Here is a 21,629-nt window from a genome sequence, read left to right on the forward strand (position 1 = left end):
TTCAGAATACTTCCCCTTTTTAAATGTCTTTGATGAGCACCAAGCATTGCTTTGTCATAAATTTAGAATGCTCAAAATTCATTTTCCAAATCCTAAGCCCTGCCCGTCTCCACCCTCCTCCCCAGCATTCTCTGATTCGTGGCTTATGCCACAAAGATGAGGTGAAAACTCTGAGCAGAAGCTAAGTCTGACTCAGAATTTTCTCAATAGCATCTCTCATAAATTTGGGTGACTAGTGACTTCTACAGTCTGTAATGTTTCACTTTTGCATAATGTCTCTCGAGCCCAGTTGGATGTTAAGAATTAGCTCCACTGTGTGTCTTTGGCATTTCAAACTCAAAGTTTGCTTTTTTTCATGCATAGATGAAAGCCTGCAATCTCCTGACTTAAATCTGTAATGTCAAATTCCAAGGTATTTTTCTCTGCACTGTCTAAATGAACTCAGACTTGCTATGAGATTCTAGGTACAACCCTGGCAATGAAAAAAAGTAACCGTTATGAAAGACAAAACCTCATTGTCATTCTGCTGCCTGCACATCAAATTGATTAGATTGTTCCCAAGTCTAAAAGGAGGGTAAATACTAACCAGATTCACTGCAAAGTCTATAGTTAATTAAGATGGTTAGTAGATATTATATGGTGCCAGGGGAATCTGGACTTCCAGTACCTACTCAGTACCTTTCATATGTCTTGTTGTTGGGCAGCCAGTCATTATGCAGCCTAAATGTGAGTATTCCCTTGATCCTTTTCATTCCTCCAATGGCTATGTAAGATCGTTAATGTTATATTCAGAGATGTTCAAGATTGGCTACTAACACCACTGAATTAAACTAGCTGGTGATCATAATCCTGTTGCTTTCCCTTACAAATGACGTGATGACGGGGCCAGAGTCTGGTGGTTTTCAATCTTCACAGTCTCAGGACATCTTTATTCCATGTTCCTTTCTTAGGTCTTTGTGCGAGACTCACATGATGGTGAGGAAATGGCCAAGATGAAGCTAAAGGGGGTCATGAGTGGGCATTCCGCCACAGAGATGTTGGGGGGAACAGCACGGGTTGTTTGGAAACTGTAAACTGTGGTGTGTCTTCTGTGACAAGGCAGGGAATGGGACAAGATGAAGCCAGACAGGTCAGCAAGGCCAGGTGGGGATGGACAAAGATGTGATGAGGTGCTGAGGAGTAGGGGCCTCCTGCACGCCCCCGCACACCAGGGTGAGCCAGGATTGATCCTGTTAGACTTATATGCGTGGCTCAGCAGCTGTGTGTGTGGATGGGGGCGGGAGGGGGAGAGGACTTTGAAAAGCACAATCCTGGAAGAAGTCATATTGGCAAGGACCATGGAAGCCCAGGAAAGAGATAAGGAAGGGCCTACAGGAAGGTAATAGAAGAGGGGTGAGGGATATTTGGGGGGAGGGGGAGGGCTGTGTGGCTGGCTGGTTAGTTGGAACTGGGGAGGGAAAGAATGAGCCCGAATTCTGGCTGAGGCACAACAAGGTTTGTGGGCAGCTGGGACTGACAACTCAGGAGGAGCTGTCTACTGATGAATTGAGAGTTTGCCCTTCGATTCAGCAGGATTTATCAAGGGCCTTCCTCAAGGTCGAGTCACTGGAAGATGGTGAATGGGGTGCAGAAGACATCGAGTTTGAGGTTCTGGTGATGTTGTTGTTTGTTGAGTTGCTAAATCATCTCCAACTCTTTGTGACTCTATGGAGTCTATAGCCCGCCAGGCCCCCCATCCTCCAAGCAAGAATCCTGGAGTGGGTTGCCATTTCCTTCTCCAGGGGATCTTCTCAACCCAGGAATTGAACCCGGGTCTCCTGTACTGCAGGCAGATTCTTTACCATCTGAGCCACCAGGGGAACCCAGTCAGGAGCACCTCTGAAAATGCTGTTGTAGGTGACGAAGTCTGGGTAAGGAACAAGGATGAGGAAGGTAACAGTGTGTGGTCACTGTCTAGTAGACGTCATTGGTATGTTCTGATTCTCATAGCTGGTCTTTACAGTTTTATAAGTTGGAAAGAGCAGTATATGAGACATTTAATGAAATTGGGGCCTCGTGCCACTTGGCAATATGAGCCCCCAAAACAAAGGGCTCCAGAACCTTTTAAGATAAAGGGAGCTAGTTTCGCCACATACATCAGACCACCAATATCTTTCATGGCAAGAGAAGCTGAAGGACATACCTACTGCATTTACTAAGCTTGCCTCAGGCTGGGAGGACAGTTGCATGGGGTGGGGTCACCATGATTCAGAGGCTCAGTTTCCAACTAAGCAACCCAGTAACCCAAGGTTCCTTCAGTTTATCCTGAGTTAATCAAAGCTCAGGGGGACCAGTTCATCCTATCCCATTCATGGATGTGGATGAATGACGTTGAATGACAATTTATTTCCTCCTTTATCTGAGCTCTCCCTCTTTTTAACTGTCTTGTTACACTAAATGTGTTAATGTGACCCTCAACCTTTTTGGGGAGCAGCCTGAGGTTTTTTTGAAGAAAATTTTCTTTTTCACAGTAAAGATGGTTTTAATGTGCATATTATAATCCTCTGTAAACAGACAATTTAACTGACATTCTAGTCTTTTTTTTTAATTGAAGTGTAGATGATTTACAATATTGTGTTTCAGGTGTATAGCAAAGTAATTCAAGTATGTGTGTATGTGTGTACTTTTTGCCATTATAGGTTATCACAAGATACTGTATATAGTTCCCTACGCTATACGGTAAATCCTTGTTGTTTATTTTATATATGGTAGTATCTGTTAATCCCAAACTGTACTTTATCCCTCCCTCTCTTCCCTTTTGGTAACTATAGGTTTGGTTTCTATGTCTGTGAGTCTGTTTCTGTTCTGTAAATAAGTTCATTTGTACTGTTTCTTAAATTCCACATATAAGTGATATATTAGTCTTTGTCTGACTTCATTTAGTATGATAATCTCTAGGTCCATCCATGTTGTTGTAAATGGCATTATTTCGCTCTTTTTTATGGCTGAGTAATATTCCATTGTGTGTGTATGTACCACATCTTCTTTATCCATTTGTCTGTTGATGGACAGCAGCCTGAAGTTTTAGGTGCAAATACTCATTCTGTTTAAGTGGGAAATACATGTTTTTTAAAGATTGGAGGTATCACTCCATTTTAGGGTCTTGTGTCTTAGATATCTTGGAAATGATAACAAAAGTAAAACTGGTGAGCTTAGACCTTGGCACAGGAAATTAGATAGGCATAACGATTGCTTTGGGCTTCCCTGGTGGCTCACCAGTAAAGAACCTGCCTGCCAATGCAGGAGACACTGGTTTGATCCTTGGATTGGGAAGATCCCTGGAGAAGGAAATGGCAACCCACTCTAGTATTCTTGCCTGGAAAGTCCGATGGACAGAGGAGCCTGGCAGGCTACAGTACATGGGGTCACAAAAGAGTAGGACACAACTTAAGTGACTGAACAACAAGGATTGCTTCATCTCAGAGAAAAACCTAAGTAACCCCTCCAGTGATAACAGTATTCACGATTTACCGGTATAGCTATCATCTTCCTAGAACAGGCTGGATAAAAGCTGAAGTTCTTACAAGCCAGCTTCCCTTTTAGATCCTCCATGAAGACCCTCATCCTTCATGTAGCTTTTATTACCAGACCATCGTGCTACAGTAAAACTGACTATAGTCTTAACTTTCTTTAGTTACATTCCAAGCCTGAGGATATCATTCCACACAACTCACCAGATAGTTAGTGAATACTTAATGTGTTTTTCAAAGTGCCAAGACAGCAAAAAGGGATAAGCCTTGATTCTTACTCTCATGGAGCTCAAAATGTAATAAAAAAGACATTAACATGTAAACAACTAAGTGTAACCCTGTATTGTAAGCGCTTGTATTGAAGACAGTTGAAGAAAGGCTGAGTCAGAGTTTTCCAGGCTGAGAGAGGGAGTAAGGACGAGCCTTCCAGTCTGCTGAGACCATGAGTTATGTGTGTTCAGAGCACAGGAGGGAAAGAACAAGAGAGTAGTGGAATGGTAGCTGGAGATCACTGTTGAAAGGGTTTTTTATGTCAGACAAAGGAATTTGTATTTATCCTATAAGCAGTTGAGCAGTGAGGGCTTTTTGAGGAGGAGATGATGGAGAAAAATGATTGTAGGCAGGGAGCTAAAGCCATGGAGACTGGCAGAAGGACAGTGCAACAGTTCGTTGAAAGATGGCCAGGTTCTTAACTAAGGATCCCTTACGCAAGTGAAGAGGGGCTGAAGAAATGGGAAGGTCACTGGATGAATGAGGCCACGGAAGGTGAGAGAAGGAGGAATGGGGCAGTCTGAATTTTTTCACTAGGGAACTGGGACATGACAAGTAAACAAAAACCATAGAACATACAAGAAAAGCTACTAAGCAGCCAAGGTCAATGGATAGAGAAAAAGAACTATGTACTGAGCATCCTGTTGTTTGCCCCAGGAGATTCAAGTGGAAATTTCCTATATTGCTTTTATGTATTCACTTTCCAAAAAGGATTTTTTTAAAAAAACAGAGCAGTAAGATTCCTATCGTAGAAATAGTAAATTCAATGAACATAGTAGGGATTAGCTTAATTGATATAATTGAGCTTCAAATTTGGTTTCAGGTTCCCTGCAGGCAGGGGGCTAAGAAGAAACAATGCTTTGTCTCTCTCTCATTGTTGGATGAAAGAAGTAAAGAAACATGATTGTCTTTGTTTAAACCCAGTGCTGGTTACACATCCTTGACATCAGCCCAATTGTAGTGTTCTGTGAAACTCACTTTGGTACGAACTAGCAACCCACTCCAGTATTCTTGCCTGGAGAACCCCATAGACAGAAGGAGCCTCGTGGGCTACAGTCCATGGGGTTGCAAAGAGTTGGACATGACTGAGCGACTTCACTTTCACTTTCACAGGTCTGTACTCACGTCTCTGCAAATGGAGCCTGGATTTTTCTCACAAAATTGAACTCCTGATTTTCTCCAGTAGGGAAGTCCTACAACCCCAGAGACCAAAATGATTTAGTCTGGAAAATTCAAAGATAGGTATTGAATTATCTCCCATAAGATTAGATAATTATATGAGGGCTTTTACAGAACATCCCAGTGGGAGTGACCTGACTTTGCAATCAAACCAGAAAGAAGAAATTCCACCAAGAACTTGACAAAATTAATTTGCTATATGGAGTTCTTAATTGTTGTTAGCTGATTGACTCTTGAAACATGTGCACCAAAGACAGGAACTTTGGCTTCTACAATGATTACTTTTGGATTTTGCTTTCTAAGTTGTTAGATGCAAAGTCTAGTAGTTACTTGAGGCCTCTCCTGGGTGTGGTACAAAAGTATATTACTAACATGTGGGAAGGTATTAGCAGGAATGCAGGTGTAACGTTCGTCTCAATGACATATTGAGGTATAAATTTTGAACGTGTTGAAGGAAATGGCAACCCACTCCAGCATTCTTGCCTGGGAAATCCCATGGACAGAGGAACCTGGCAGGCTAGAGTGCACGGGTTTGCAAAGAATACAGTCTTGTATAATGCTACTTGAGGAAGCTGATTACTTTTCTGGCACTGAAATGTTAGAGAAAGGATAAACAATGAACCTGTCAACTTTGCATGGCTTGGTACATAGCAAGGTTAAGCTCACAGAACCCATGGCTAAAGGAGACATCCAGGAGACTGTGGAAAAGACAGGTCTGGAGGCTAGAAGTCTAGATTGAGGTGAGAAGTAATGGGTGGGGGAGGTGAGGTCATGGGCTTGGAGGAGGTGGAAGCCTAGAGAGAGGACAGGGTCCTCCTAGGAAGAGAGCTTATGTGGAAAGAAGACCAAGGACCTCCTGGTGTACTGGATTGTAACTGGCTATGCCCAGTTCTCCACCAGTAGCAAAGTGAGAAATGGTTTCCTGCTTTGTATTAATTATATACTTGGATGACTTCTGCAGATAATCAAACCCTCCTCTTTTTTCCCCCTGCTATGTTAATCATTAAAGTTCTGTATCTTCAAGTCCTGGGTTACCTTTTGGTATCACTCTGTCTGCTAACTGCAGTTTATAGGTAAATCCATATGATCCTTTTTCTATAATTTCTGAGTAACTCCAAGTGACTGTTTTGAGGATAGAAATAACCTCTATTCTTAGCTTAAACAATGAGCATAATTCACAGCCCTTTTACCCAGTAGTATAAGGTTTGTCTACAGGAAACTAAACAGTATCTCACACACTACAAGCTGAGCTGTTGAATGGCAAGGGACTGTGTCTCACTTATCTTTCTCTCTGTAGTGCTGGGTGTAGAAATACGTGTTCATTAAAGGAATGGATAAATGCCCTTTGGACTTTTCTTATGCCCTGCCAGATTTTTTTTGGCTGGTTTTCAGCTGTCTTCTTTGTTTTTCTCATGTCATATGTTACTGTTCTTTGCCCAAAATCTTTAATAAACCTATTTATTTTCTTCTTTTTAACTTTTATTGGAGTATAGTTGATATATAACATTGTGTTAGTGCTGTACAGCAAAATGAATCAGTTGCACATATACATATATGCACTCTTTTTTAGATTATTTTACCATACAGGTCATTCCAGAGTATGAGTAGAGTTCCCTGTGCTATACAGTAGGTCCTTATTAGTTATCTACTTTATATATAGTAAGTAGTCACTTCTTTTTATTGCTGAGTAGCACTCCATGATGCCTTCCCTGGTGGTTCAGATGGTAAAAATCTGCCTGTTACCTGTTTTATATAAAGTTGTATGTGTGTGTGTCAGTCCCAATTATCCCTCTCCTCCCCTTCCCTCCCTGGTAACTGTAAACTATTGGTTTCTGCATCTGTAACTCTATTTCTGTTTTTTAAGTTCGTTTGTATCATCTTTTTCAGATTTCACATGTAAGCGATATCATATGGTGTTTGTCTTTCTCTGACTTACTTCGCTTAGTATGATCATCTCTAGGTCCATCCATGTTGCTGCAAATGGCATTATTTCATTTTTAATGGCTGAATAGTATTCCAGTGTATATATGTACCACATCTTTATCCATTCATTTGTTGGTGGACATTTAGGTTATTTCCATGTCTTGGCTATTGTAAATAGTGCTTCAGTGAACATTAGGGCACATGTATCTTTTCAAATTAAAGTTTCCTCTGGATATATGATGAGGAGTCGGATTGCTGGATCATACGGTAACTCTAGTTTTTTAAGGAATCTCCATACTGGTTTTCATAGTGGCTGTACCAATTTACATTCCCACCAACAGTGTAGGAGGGTTCCCTTTTCTCCACATCCTCTCCAGCATTTATTGTTTGTAGACCTTTTGATGATGACCATTCTGAGCAGTGTGAGGTGATAACCTTGCTATAGTTTAGATTTGCATTTCTCTGATAATTAGTAATGTTGAGCATCTTTTCATGTGCCTTTTGGTCTTCTTTGGAGAAATGTCTATTTAGATCTTCTGCCCATTTTTTGATTAGGTTGTTTGTTTGTTGACATAGAGATACATGAGCTGTTTGTATATTTTGGAGGTTAATCCCTTGTCAGTCACTTTGTTTGCAATATTTTCTGCCATTCTGTGGGTGGTCCTTTATGTCATTTTTCATTCAACTGAAAACATTGAAGTTGTTTAGGTTAACCCAGACTTGAACACTTCCTGGGATTATTTGGGGGCTCTCTTTTAAATTCTTTGTCTGAAAATCCTTAGACGTGTCTGCATAGATAATTCTGTAGGCATGTACACGCCATATTTCTCTTACGTACATGGCTTAAACTTGATTTCTCCATAGTAGGAGAGAACATTTGGAGAAGGAAATGGCAACCCACTCCAGTGTTCTTGCCTGGAGAATCCCAGGGACGGGGGAGCCTGGTGGGCTGCCGTCTATGGGGTCGCACAGAGTTGGACATGACTGAAGCGACTTAGCAGCAGCAGCAGCAGGAGAGAACATTAGAAAATTATTGACTTCATTGGGGAAATATCTTTTGTTCTATGAGAAGTAGAATTTTGAATTTAGAACTTATTTTTTATAAGATCTTTACCAAGATATAATTCACATACCATAAAATTAACCCATTTAAAGTGTGTAAGTCCCTAATTATTAGTATATTCACAGAATTGTGTAACCATCATCACATAACCAATTTTACAATTTCCTCACCCCAAAAAGAAACCCCATACCAATTTTCAGTCATTCTCCATTTCTTCCAAGACAACCACAATCCAGCCCTAGACAATCAATAATCTACTTTGCATGAATTTGTTTATTCTGGACATTTCATATAAATGGAATCATGTAATAGGGGGTCATTTGTAACTGACTTCTTTCATGTAGCATAATATTTCCAAGGTACTCTTATGTTAGGGCATGTATTAGTTCAATTGCTAAGTTGTGTCCGACTCTTTGCTACTCTATGGACTGAACCATACCAGACTCATCTGTCCTCCATTTTCTCCCAGAGTTTGTTCAAACTCTTGTCCATTGAGTCAGTGATGCTATCCAACCATCTCATCCTCTGCCTCCCTCTTCTCTTTTCCTCAATCTTTCCCAGCATCAGGATCTTTTCCAATGAGTTGGCTCTTTGCATCAGATAGCCAAAGTATTGGAGTGTCAGCATCAGCATCAGTCCTTCCAATGAATATTCAGGGTTCATTACCTTTCAGTTCAGTTCAGTTCAGTCGCTAGTCATGTCCGACTCTTTGTGACCCCATGAATCGCAGCATGCCAGCCCTCCCTGTCTATCAGCATCTCCCGGAGTTCACTCAGACTCATGTCCATCGAGTCAGTGATGCCATCCAGCCATCGCATCCTCTGTCGTCCCCTTCTCCTCCTGCCCCCAATCCCTCCCAGCATTAGAGTCTTTTCCAATGAGTCAACTCTTCACATGAGGTGGCCAAAATACTGGAGTTTCAGCTTCAGCATCATTCCCTCCAAAGAAATCCCAGGGCTGATCTCCTTTAGAATGGACTGGTTGGATCTCCTTGCAGTCCAAGGGACTCTCAAGAGTCTTCTCCAACACCACAGTTCAAAAGCATCAATTCTTCAGTACTCAGCTTTCTTCACAGTCCAACTTTCACATCCATACATGACCACAGGAAAAACCATAGCCTTGACTAGATGGACCTTTGCTGGCAAAGTAATGTCTCTGCTTTTCAATATGCTACCTAGGTTGATCGTAACTTTTCTTCCAAGGAGTAAGCGTCTTTTAATTTCATGGCTGCAGTCACCATCATTGCCTTTAGGATTGACTTATTTGATCTCCTTGCAGTCCAGAGGACTCTCAAGAGGCTTCTCCAGCACCACAGTTCTAAAGCATCAATTCTTCAACGCTCAGCCTTCTTTATGGCCTAACTCTCACATCCATACATGACTATTGGAAAAACCATAGCTTTGACTATGTAGACCTTTTGTTGGCAAAGTAATGTCTCTGCTTAATAATACACTGTCTAGGTTTGTCATAGCTTTCCTTGTGAGGAGCAACTGTCTTTTAATTTCATGACTGCAGTCATTGTCCACAGTGATTCTGGAGCCCAGGAAAATAAAATCTGTCCTGTTTCCATTTTATCACCTTCTATTTGCCATGATATGATGGGAGCAGGTGCCATGATCTTCGTTTTTTGAATGTTGAGTTTCAAGCCAGCTTTTCACTCTCCTCTTTCACCTTCATGAAGAGGCTCTTTAGTTCCTCTTTACTTTCTGCCATTATAGTAGTGTCATCTGCATATCTGAGGTTGTTGATATTTCTCCAAGCAACCTTGATTCCAGCTTGAGCTTTATCCAGCCTGGCATTTCGCATGATGCACTCTGCATAGAAGTTAAATAAGTAGAGTGATAATATGCAGCCAATTTGCATACTCCTTTCCCAATTTGCAGTTAGTTGTTCATGTCTGATTCTAACTGTTGCTTCCTGATCCATATCCAGGTTTCTCTGGAGACAGGTAAGGTGTTCTGGTAGTCCCATCTCTTTTAGAATTTTCCACAGTTTGTTGTGATCCACACAGCCAAAGGCTTTAGGGTAGTCAATAAAGAAGAAGTAGATGTGTTTTTGGAATTCCCTTGCGTTCTCCATGATCCAGCAAATGTTGCCAATTTGATCTCTGTTTCCTCTGCCTTTTCTAAACCCAGCTTGTACATCTAGAACTTCTCAGTTCCTGCTGAAACCTAGCTTGAAGGGTTTTTAGCATAACCTTGTTAGCATGTAAAATGAGCGCAATTGTATGGTAGTTTGAACATTCTTTGGCATTGCCTTCTTTGCAGTTGGAATGAAGAGTGACCTTTTCCAATCCTTTGTCCACTGCCAAGTGTTGACAAATCTGTCTACATACTGAGTGCAGCACTTTAAAAGCATCATCTTTTAGGATTTTCAATAGCTCAACTGGAATTCCATCATCTCCACTAGCTTTGTTTACAGCATTTATTAGCACTTCATTCTTTTCTATTACTGAGTGATATTCTATCATATGGAAATACTACATTCTAAAACATTCATTTGGTAGTTGATGGACATTTGAGTTGTTTCCACTGAATGGCTATTGTGAATGGTTCTGCCATGAACTTTTGTGTATGAGCACTGGGACTTTACAGAAATGATTCTGTAGTTTCTGTCATTGTAATAGAGGAGACCATAGGCTCAAATACAGCAAGAGTATATAGCAGTGCATGCCAGGAAGTGAAAAATAGGCCAACAAGATAAATTTACTGGGAGAATTTAAGGCCAAGTCTAACTACTCATGAGGGACTCAAGCCAGGACACACAAAGCTTAAAATTATGATTCTCTTTGAGATTGTTACAGCTTTTTGCTGACCACAGACAATGAAAGTTTGATATTTTACTATATATGTTTGAAAATTGAAACACACTTTTCCCAATGGTACTATTCCTGGAGACCAGACTTCCTTACTTCTAAAACCTTTCCAATCTTAGCATGCTTTTTGGATGGTTAAAACTAGTCACTGTCATACTTGTCTTGGGTTTTGTCTGTCTGCCTTATTTCTAAGTATAATGAGATTTTAAAGAATGAACTCCTCTTGTTTTGAACCTCTGATTAATATACTTATTCTTAGACAATACTGTGTTAGTCCTTGATCAGGAATTTGATCAAATTTGAAAAAAAAAATCTCAGTCATTGAAGATAAAAGCAAACTAGAGTCAATTAATACTGTCAGGTTCTGTCTCATGGAGCTTGAGCAAGATATAGATTGCTATGTCAAGGATAACTCCTGAGACTAGAGTATATCTAAATACATTAACCCTGTAAATTTCATCTGAACAGTTTGTTACAGTAATCTGTGGATAAAATTTTATCATGTTGTCACATGCCCAGCAAATTTGGTCACATCTAAGGAAATCTCATCCTAGTGATCTTAGCTTAGTGATTTCATTTTGCCCAGATGATCAGCTGTGATACACTTTACTGCAGCAAAGATGATGGAAAATATAGAGTAATTACCAGATTCTGGGATAGCTACAATAGTGATGGGGGGGGGACTAGAATTAAAGAAAATATGATGAATCAACTTGTAAGTGTTCTTGAGCTACTGTATATATATAAAGAGTGTGTTGTTCTTTAGTTGCTTAGTCGTGTCCGACTCTTTGCAACCCCATGGACTGTATAGCCTGCCTGGCTCCTCCATCCATGGGATTTCCCAGGCAAGAGTACTGGAATGGGTTGGCATTGCCTTCTCCAGGGGATCTTCCCGACCCAGCTATCAAACCTTTGTCTCCTACATTGGCAGGCGGGTTCTTTACTGATGAGCCACCAGGGAAGCATGTATATATATGTGTGTGTGTGTGTATATATATATATATATATGTTTGAAAATTGAAACACAGTTTTCTCACTATATATATATAGTGCCAAGCTCAGTAGGTTTTACTAGATTGCTGTTCTTTCAGACAGTTTAAGTGCTTTCTTTTGGTAAGTAGGGATTTCCCTGGCAGCTCAGACAGTAAAGAGTCTGCCTGCAATGTGGGAGACCCGGGTTCAAATCCTGGGTCAGGAAAATCCCCTGGAGAAGGAAATGGCAACCCACTCCAGTATTCTTGCCTGGAGAATCCCAAGGAGGGAGGAGCCAGGCAGGCTACAGTCCATGGGGTCGCAAAGAATCGGACACGACTGAGCGACTTCACTTTGGTAAGTAGCTTTCAACACGCCTAAGTTTGCAAATCCACAGAGTAGACAATATAGAGAGAAAGAAGTCATAATAATTATGAATACTTAGAATGGGCTGGGCCTGGTTCTAACAGAGCTGTACATAGAGACTGTAGACTGCACTGGCCCACTGAGCCTCCTGACATGGTAAGAGCTTAGGGCAGTTTTCTAGCCTCAGCAGTTGGCATAGCCTGGCTTTGAATCAAGGTCTTTCTGACTCCCAAACCATTCTCTCAAGCTCTCTTCTAATTCCTGCCTCAGTCATAGATTGCAAAAGGGACTAAAAAGACAGTGTGTCCAAAGAAAAATTATCTCACATTTCTTTACTTGATTCAATATTGCTTTTCAATGCAGATATCACTGGAAGAAATGGTACATGATTATAAAATCCCACTAAGGTTTATTCAGTAGGAAAGGGGTTGGAAATGAAGAGCTCTGAATGCATTACAAGGGGACAATGCTAACAGAGAAGGATTCGAAACAAGAGCCTGGGGGGTTCCTGCCATTTTTACTGTTTTGCTTAAGGCAAACCTAAAATATGCATATTTTTACTTCCCACCCTGTGAGCGGCTCCTTAATTAACACTGGTAGTGCCAAGGCATATTAATGTCTCTTTTTCTCTGGTTTAGGGGTATTTTTGACTTGGTGTTTGATAAAACTTTACAGTATAGCTTTAAATATTTCAACTATAATTGAAAAAGGCTCTGTGCAATTTCCAGTTTTTAAAATACCTCTTGCTTGTGAAATGTGTCTTTGCCTTTTATTTTTTTTAGAAACTGCTAATTTGCCAGATTTATAGTTGCCATAGTAGTTCTGTGTGATTTACTACATGTGCCCAAATCCGTATTGGTGGATATGATTTAGCAGCTTTTAATACTATACGAGGGTAAAGCTGGATTTCTCTGGACCTAATCTTTTTAGAGGCAAACCTTTGTAGTTGTTCTCGCTTTATGAAATATATCTTATGTGTGCTCATGCTTTGATATACAGTTGGATGTATAAGACTGTTAAGACCATGATCACTGAAAAGTGATCTTCATACAACTATTTAATTACAGTAAGGAGGTTCTATTTAAAGAGTATATGACCTGCATTGAAAACACTTGATTGTCAGCAGTAAATTAATAGAAATTGCACAAAGATTGTTGCAGTGTTCTTTATTGCAACTAGCAGAGAGCTAGTTATGATTGCTAGAGGGGCTAGATGCTTTCATGTTTTCAGCATGTGGAGGTAAAGCCAATTTGATTTCTTTCTTTTCTCTTATATCCATTAGCTAGTTAGGAAAAAAAATATTTAATGCAAATTTGTATCTGGACCACCACATTTATACACATGGTGACATAAAATTAATCAGAGGTACATGGTCGTAGAATGGAGGGGTTTTTTTAAGCTCTGTGGAGAATAAATTAATAATGGATGGCAGACTTTTTAAAAAATTTTTTAGCATGACTGGCTGCAGGAAGAAATTGTGGTGACAGAAACCATGTGAAGTGAATTTGAATTAGTGTTCTTTAGGGAGATACCAGAGAAATATAATTTACAAGATAATCAAGAGCCTAAATAGATTCTCTGTGGAGTCAGCATCTCATTCCTGACATACATTCATCTATGTTGAAATGACTCCACAAATACCTTCTAACAATTAGAGAGTCAATATGGGTGAAATGTTCATGTATAACTTCAAGAAAAGCAAAATATATTATCAGTAATAATACAAATCGACCGCCAACTGTTAAAATGAGTAGATTGTATACTTATGGTTAAGGTTTAAAATGAGTCACCTTGGAACAGTGGTATCTCATTGATCTTTTATGGGAATGCTGTATCGCCTACATGCTTTATAAATACTGTATCCAAAAAAATGTAACATTATGATATACTTTAAAGGGTACTGACACTGATGTTTTTAAATATAAGAAAATGACTTAGGCCCTTTAGCCCTTATAAACTATTTCCCAACCCCTAAAACCACTCTGTAACCATGACTACATTTATTAGGAAATGTACAGTAAAAGTTATCTCTGATTCAACTCTTTGAACATCAGTTTTCCTTGGTAATCTTGAAAATGTATAAATACCGGTAAAAGAGAATTTAGACTCGGAAAACTTCATGTTTTACTTGGTTTCTGACAAATATACCTCCTTTTGAGCTATTTCTGGCTTTTAAAATCTTTGCCATGATAACTTGTCCTGCCTCAGAACTTCAGGGGAAAAAAGTATTCTTTCAAAATCTGGGCTGTTATTCATCTTAATAGAAATTTTATGTGTACCACATATTTGTTTAGGAGAAGGTACTTGTTTGGTTCATTGGACCCTGTTGTGGTAAATTTAGATTTGAATGAGTGCTGAGGAAACCTTGATCAGACATTTACAAAATCAACATGTCCTGGTAGCTTTCTGATTAATATAATGTTAGCTTTTGCTTTGAGGCAGCATCTTCTGCTCCTTCCATTTTTCCAGTGGTAGGTAATATATGGAGTGAAAAAAATTAAAAAGTCATAACTGTGCTTTAAAACAAGATGAACATCTCTGTGGACCAAAAACGGCGGGTTGGGCAGTAGTATATGGGGCTTAGTCAATGAACTTTCAACTCCTGTTGGAATAGCAGTAATTAAAATGCAGAGCCGGACATGACTTAGTGACTAAACAACAGAATTCTCCTCACCAGCTCGGGGCACAGAGCCAGATATTTGAAATCAGGGTCCTGCCAAAACACACATGGAGAGAGACATGCACATACTTATGTGAAAAAGTTGAAGTGTTGATCACTCAGTCATGTCCACCTCTTTGCGACCTCATGCACCGGAGCCCGCCAGGCTCCTCTGTCTATGCGATTCTCCAGGCAAGAATACTGGAGTGGGTTGCCATGCCCTCCTCCAGGGGATCTTCCCACTGAACTCAACAGACATGGTAAACTAGGCTGGACCCAGAGGAAGTAAGGAATTGAAAAGAGATGATTCTGAGGACTTCATTATACAAAGCAGTAAGAAAAACAGATAAATATAAACAAGCAGTTAAGAAAGATAGGGAATGGACCATAAGGCTGTAAAATATACCTAGTACAACGTTCAGAAGAAGAGAAGGGAGGAAATGGAAGAGAAGCAATAACCGCCAAGAATCTTTCAGAACTGAAGAATGATGTGTGTCTTTAAGGAAACGGTCTCCTGAGAGAAATTTCAAACGTCTGGGAAGGCAAGAAAGGCCTGTGTAGAGCAATTGGTATTCTTTACAGCTCAGCTTTGGGAAGTCCTGACTGATTCAAATGAGTTCTCTCTGTTTTTTACTGGAAAACATAAAAACAGAAATGCAGTGTGTTGTATATATTAAACCATGGTTTCTGAACAAGGGTGCTTATAAATAACTCATTAAAGGAGAGCTTCATGGAAAACTAGGCCCAAACAAACACCTCTCTGGAAAAGGTAGATAACTTTGTGAGAAATAAGTAAGACGGTAGTCATTTGTTGTACTATTCTGAAGCCCATGTCTAAAAGCAATGTTTTCAAAAAGATCATTGTGGATGACCCACTTTGGTAGAAAGAGTTTTGAATAGGATTCTACATATAAAAAGGTGTTATCAGTTTGGACATTTCAATGAAGGTGGATTTCTTTTAGCAAATACTTCAAGCAGAAAAAAATAGATGATAATTTCTATGAAATGAAACCCTCTGAAGAGTGGATGATGCTTCAAGTTCACAGAAACATTTAGATGATTGTCAGTTAAGTGGCCAGAAATTGGATTTAATTAACATGAACTGCTTGTGTTGGCTTACACCCAGAGGACCTATGTACAGAACCTAGCTAAGGGTAAACTTATTTTGATAAATTTCTTCTTATTACTGCTTTGTCAGAGCAGATTGCTAGGAAACAAACTACACACATAACTCTGTGAAGATTGATAGCAGACAGAATTTCAGTCAATACAAATAGAGTATATTCCTGCAAATGAAAAATATCCTTGACTGATTTCCCTGCATTACTTGAAACAGATTCCTGGAAAACTAGTAACATTAGGTATAGGGTAGATCATTGTGCATGCTAAGTCACTTCAGTCGTGTCCTGACTCTTTGTGACCCTATGGACTGTAGCCCACCAGGCTCCTCTGTTCATGGGATTCTCCAGGCAAGAATACTCGAGTGGGTTGCCATGTCCTCCTCTAGGGTTCTTCCCTGGGTAGAACCTCAAACAAAGACAAAAACAGAGATTAGATTGGATTGAAATAAAATCTTCTTTGGTGTGGAGGTCGAGCATTTTGAAACTGGACGTTCTGGAAGATGTGCCATCCCTGAGGAACGTTCATTCCAGGTATGGAACAACAAAAAACATTTTCCTAAGAGGAAAAACCCTCCTGCAAAACAAGAGCCTCTGGAGACACAGGTTTGATCCCTGGGTCAGGAAGATCCCCTGGAGTAGGAAATAGCAACACGCTCCAGTATTCTTGCCTGGGAAATCCCATGGACAGAGAAGCCTGGCAGGCTACAGTCCATGGGGTGCAAAGAGTCAGACACGATTGAGCACACACACATAACAGGAAGCCTGATCATGAGATTATTTTTCCTCCTCCAACTGGACAAGGTAAAAACTCTTCTTGACTGCTCACTACTTCCTCTCATGTCCTTTCTCATTGATAGAGATCTTCCACCTTTGTGGCTAGGACATTCTCTAACCCAATGAAATAACATCTGTGAACAATAGAAATCTACCATCCTCTTTTGGTGTTCATTATAACTGGAAGAAGGATACCAAGAGTTCTAATCATTTGCTGGGTACCAAATAACAGAAGTGCCCTCCTTTGGTATTCTCATCAATTTGAAAGCAAGAAGGAAACCCATACCCTGTCTCTATGTCTCTATTAAAAAACATAAAAAGAAAGGACTTAAGTATTCAACTTAAAAGCTAGGGGAAAAACACATCAAGTTATAGGAGATTATTTGACAAAAAAGGCGCCTGGGGTAACTGAAGAGTTTAACCACATTCCTGATGTAAAGACTCAATAATGCAAAGTCAGCTGTTTCCATTTTATTCTATACATTCAGTGTCTCTCAAACCCTAAATGTCCACAAGGATTTTCCTGGAATAGGAAATCTTGACTCTAAAATCACAGAGATGATCAAAGAGTTATGAAGAGCCAAGACAATTTTATGTCAGAACGAAGTGGGAGTGAGAAGGCCTACCAGATCACAAGATATTCACAGCCATAGTGTGGAATTCACACAGAGACACACAGATAATAAACCAACCGCAGAGAATAGAGACCTCTGAAGCACACTTGTGTATTTATGGGTGTTCGATGGACTATAAACATGCCATCGAAATCAGTGGGAGTTGGGGAAATGTGGGCTAGACAAGGCACAGGGCTGGCTTAATAAGTTATCTATGCCAGGGGGAGTCAAGTTAGATTTCATGTTCACACCAAACAAAAGATTCTGGGTTAAGTTGTAAATGTGAAAAACAGAGTTGTAAACTCTAAAATGTAGGTGTATGGGAGATTCTCTTAAAACATGACACTCAGAAAACATGGAGGAATGTTTTGAAATTAAAAATCATTGTAGAATAGGATGCCAAGAGTAAAGGTTGAAATTAGCTATGCTAAGATTTTGCTATGCTATAATTGGCAATAAATAAGCATCTAGAACATATCCGGAATTTGCATAAGAAAAAGACAAGCCAGTAGAGAAACAGCTACGGAAACATTAAAAGCCAACTAAGATGAAAGACGTTCATCCCCTAGGAATTCCCTGGCTGTCCAACAGTTCTGTGCTTTCACTGCCAAGGGTGCGGGTTTGATCCCTGGTCAGGGAATTGAGATCCCATGAGCTGTGTGGCACAGCCAAAAAAAAGAGGGTCAGCCTCACCAATAAAATGTACCCATCACCCGAAACTTACATGTTTGGTAAGGCCAAGGATTTGATAAAGATGTGGCCAACGGAAAACCTCACTCACTGCTGGTGGGAGAGCAAATTGGTGTAAAAACATTTAGGAGAGCAGTTTGGTGATCTGTGGCAATGTTGATGGTGGTGCTAGAACCCAACAATTTTACATCTACATATATTCTGTAAAGACTTTCAAATAGGCATTCAAGGAGACAGGTAGAAGGAAGTTCGTTGTATCGCTGTTTGTATTAGGGAAAAGTTGGGAACAACCTAAATGGTCTTTGACAGGAGAATGTTGATGGAATATTCAAGCTGCAAAAGAATGTTGAAGGCAAAAAGCAGCTCTTAGAATGGAATTTACATGCTTCAACAAAGTTCTTAAAGTTTAAGAACATGCTATGTTAAATAATGCTATTAGATTGAATCGCATGAAATGGCCATTTATATAGGTTTAAAAAAGCTGAATATCACCATCTTTATTAAGTTCAACCTAGTAATGGTGGATACCATGGTAATGATGGACATGGAACCCAGGATGGCATTATCTCCTTAGGGGTAGTGGTGAGCAGGGAACTGATATAATAAAGAGAACTTGTGGGGAACCTTCACCTGTAACTGTCATATTTTATTCAAAATTTTGAAGAAAACATGGCATATGTTAAGTATATTAAAGCACCATGGTGGGTACATGGGTACACTCTTACTACGTTCTTCTACCATGCTGTTGAAAATATTTGATGATTTGTTTAAGCAAACCCAAGTGTCGATAGAAGTATAAGAATTATAATCTGATGACATTCTAAGGCAATATTTACACAATGAATAACTCCTTTGCTGCTTAATTATGTAAACATAGCACTCACAAGGCTTTTAAGTATAGAAGATTGAAAAGTATCTCCCCTCACACACACCGGGCAGACGCTTCAAACTTTATTTTGTTTGTTTTGTTTTGTTTTTTTCTTTAAGCATTGCTAAAATTGTCATCATAAAAACCATTCATTAAGTGCCTCTCTTTTGCTTGCTATTGTGTTTGGTGGCGGTCAGATATATCTCTCTGCCATTAGTATAAGAAATCTGGTGATGATACTCAACTTCCTTTTTCTTGTCTTTTCCCTTGTTTTTTCCCCCCACTTCTTTGATGCCAAATAGGAATCTGCAGGCAGAATATGATCGTCTCAAGGAGCAGCATGAACATAAAGGCCTGTCCCCACTGCCGTCCCCTCCTGAGATGATGCCCACCTCGCCACAAAGTCCCCGGGATGCTGAGCTCATTGCTGAGGCCAAGCTACTGCGTCAACACAAAGGCCGCCTGGAAGCCAGGATGCAAATCCTGGAAGACCACAATAAACAGCTGGAGTCCCAGTTACACAGGCTCAGGCAGCTGCTGGAGCAAGTGAGACACCCCTCTCTCTAACATGGCATCTTTACAAAAATCCACTTTCCCCACTTACAACTAAGAACTAGAACCCTCAGTCCTTTTCAGAAATGCAGCCAACATTGATTTGGTCATTATTCAGTGTGTACTTCGCCAAGTGCTAGATAGCAAGGGATATAAGAATAGGAATGAAATGAGCATGTCGTTTTATGTTGCTTCCAGATTGTGTCCTATGAAAATGTGTTTTATTTGACCAATTTAAAATTCATCTTGGGAAAAAAATGCAGAAAGGTTTCTACTGGTATCCAAAAGTGAAATTTTTACCTCTTGAAAATCAGGAGCTCTCTTTTTTGCAGTTATTCTTATTTTGTGGTATGCCTTTGGTTTCTTTTGATAATCCCTAAAACATAATTTAAGTGGCCGTTAAAAATGTAGCAGGATATTGTAGGAGACCCTTCCCTGCACATAGTCCTGGCTTTCTGGGAATTATAAATTTTGAGATATGGTCTCTCCATCTTATTGCATAATACTTCACAAAAGTATGAATTTTCCATTACATTTTTGTGGTCTTATTTGGGCTTCCCTGATAGCTCAGTTGGTAAAGAATTCACCTGCAATGCAGGAGACCTGGGTTTGATCCCTGGGTTGGGAAGATCCCCTGGAGAAGGGAAAGGCTATCCACTCCAGTATTCTGACCTCGAGAATCACATGGACTGTATAGTCCATGGGGTCACAAAGAGTTGGACATGACTGAGCGACTTTCACTTTCACTTCATATGATTTCAACATTCTCACATGACCTTCTACATCTTTCAGTTAGTGTAATGATTTTCTATATCTTATTCCACTGTAGCTGTACTGTCTTTCAAGCTTTTTTAAGGGGATATGATTCAGGTACGAAGACAGTATCCATGGATCTTATCAACTGTGAAATTTCCCAAATTTAACTCTTTGTGGGAGATTTCTAAGTGGGAAAAATCATAATTTCAGAGACTTGAGTGTCTATAATGGGTTTATATTTATGTATTTGAGTGTTTATTATGAAAAATAATTCTATTTTCTTTGGATGCCTTAGCCCCAGGCCGAGGCCAAGGTGAATGGCACAACGGTGTCCTCTCCTTCTACCTCTCTTCAGAGGTCAGACAGCAGCCAGCCTATGCTGCTCCGGGTGGTTGGCAGTCAAACTTCAGAATCCATGGGTAAGTGTTTGTCTCAGCTACTCCTCAATTTTGTCATCTCTTAAGGTCTGGAAATGGTGAACTATTTGCAGCAACTTTTAAATTGTCTGCTCAATTATTTAATGTCAGTTATGGACCAGAGGTTGTCATGAATGCCTTAGGGGTACAGAGATGAAAGACACAGTCCCCTTACCCTCTAAGCTCTGGCTGTTCAGTTACTAGAGTAAGGCCTTGTGGTACTAAAGTTTCAGTCATTTGGTAGATCTGAGAAGGATTTTTGATGAATTGATGTCTGTGAAGGGTTCTGAAGGACGGAGGAGGAACTGAGCATTTGTTGAAGATGGAGAGATGAAGGCCAAGGGCAGGAAAGAGCCAAGGTTCCAGACATTAGAAAGATAGGATCCCGGCAGGAGTGGGGAAAGTTAGGCTCACAACGCAGTGACGTGAATACTGGGCAGAGGTGTTTGGTTGGTGTCACAGAGCCACTGAGCATCATTTAGCAGGTAAGAGATAGCTACAAAGATGCACTCGGGCAGCTTTATCTGTCCCAGAGTAAAACTTCTATAGTTTGAAAGACTAGTGAGAAGGCAGTCACAGAGGCCAAGTTATGGGACTTCTGAGGATGCTTAAGAGATTTCTGGGATGGGACAGGAGGAGATGACTGTGACTTATTTGAAAATAGAGTACCCAAGACCAGGGACTGACTAGAAAATATAAGGAAAGGAGGGGAGAGAACTTGTTTGGAAGAAGATGGTGATCCTTTTAAAGGTGGAGGTACTGTCTTTGAGGAGGTGGTAAAAGGGCAGTCTGGAGAGATTTGAGAGTGAACCTCACCGAATGGGGAGCTGAAAGGTGTGAGAGGAGAAATATAACAAAGGTGCTTGGTTTCAGGGCCTTGGGGAAGACCGCCATTTAGTTGATGGGGGGAGTAGTGTTGGAAGGTGTAGACACACCAAGTCATATTCTCCAGACTGAGAAGGAATGTTAAGACCAAAAAGTGAAGCAGGTAACTCCGTAAATGAAGGCCAGCTCTCATTTCTTTTGTGAAGGAAGAGGAGATGTTTGAAGTTGTTTTCCCAGCTTTGCCACACCTCAGTGAT

At 40.2% G+C, this 21,629-nt stretch overlaps 1 protein-coding gene across 3 annotated transcripts in view; it reads left to right on the forward strand.

Moving 5' to 3' along the window:
- DMD (dystrophin) overlaps positions 1–21,629 on the forward strand; it is a 1,795,368-nt gene that overhangs the window by 1,737,965 nt on the left and 35,774 nt on the right. For all 3 annotated transcript variants that reach the window (XM_068961890.1, XM_068961891.1, XM_068961892.1), the window contains 2 exons: positions 19,126–19,369; positions 20,427–20,550. In XM_068961890.1, coding sequence (XP_068817991.1) covers positions 19,126–19,369; positions 20,427–20,550 — 368 coding nt within the window. The remainder of the gene's footprint in view (positions 1–19,125; positions 19,370–20,426; positions 20,551–21,629) is intronic.

Source organism: Capricornis sumatraensis, chromosome X (assembly GCF_032405125.1).
Source record: "Capricornis sumatraensis isolate serow.1 chromosome X, serow.2, whole genome shotgun sequence".
In the NCBI taxonomy this organism is placed as follows: Eukaryota; Metazoa; Chordata; class Mammalia; order Artiodactyla; family Bovidae; genus Capricornis; species Capricornis sumatraensis.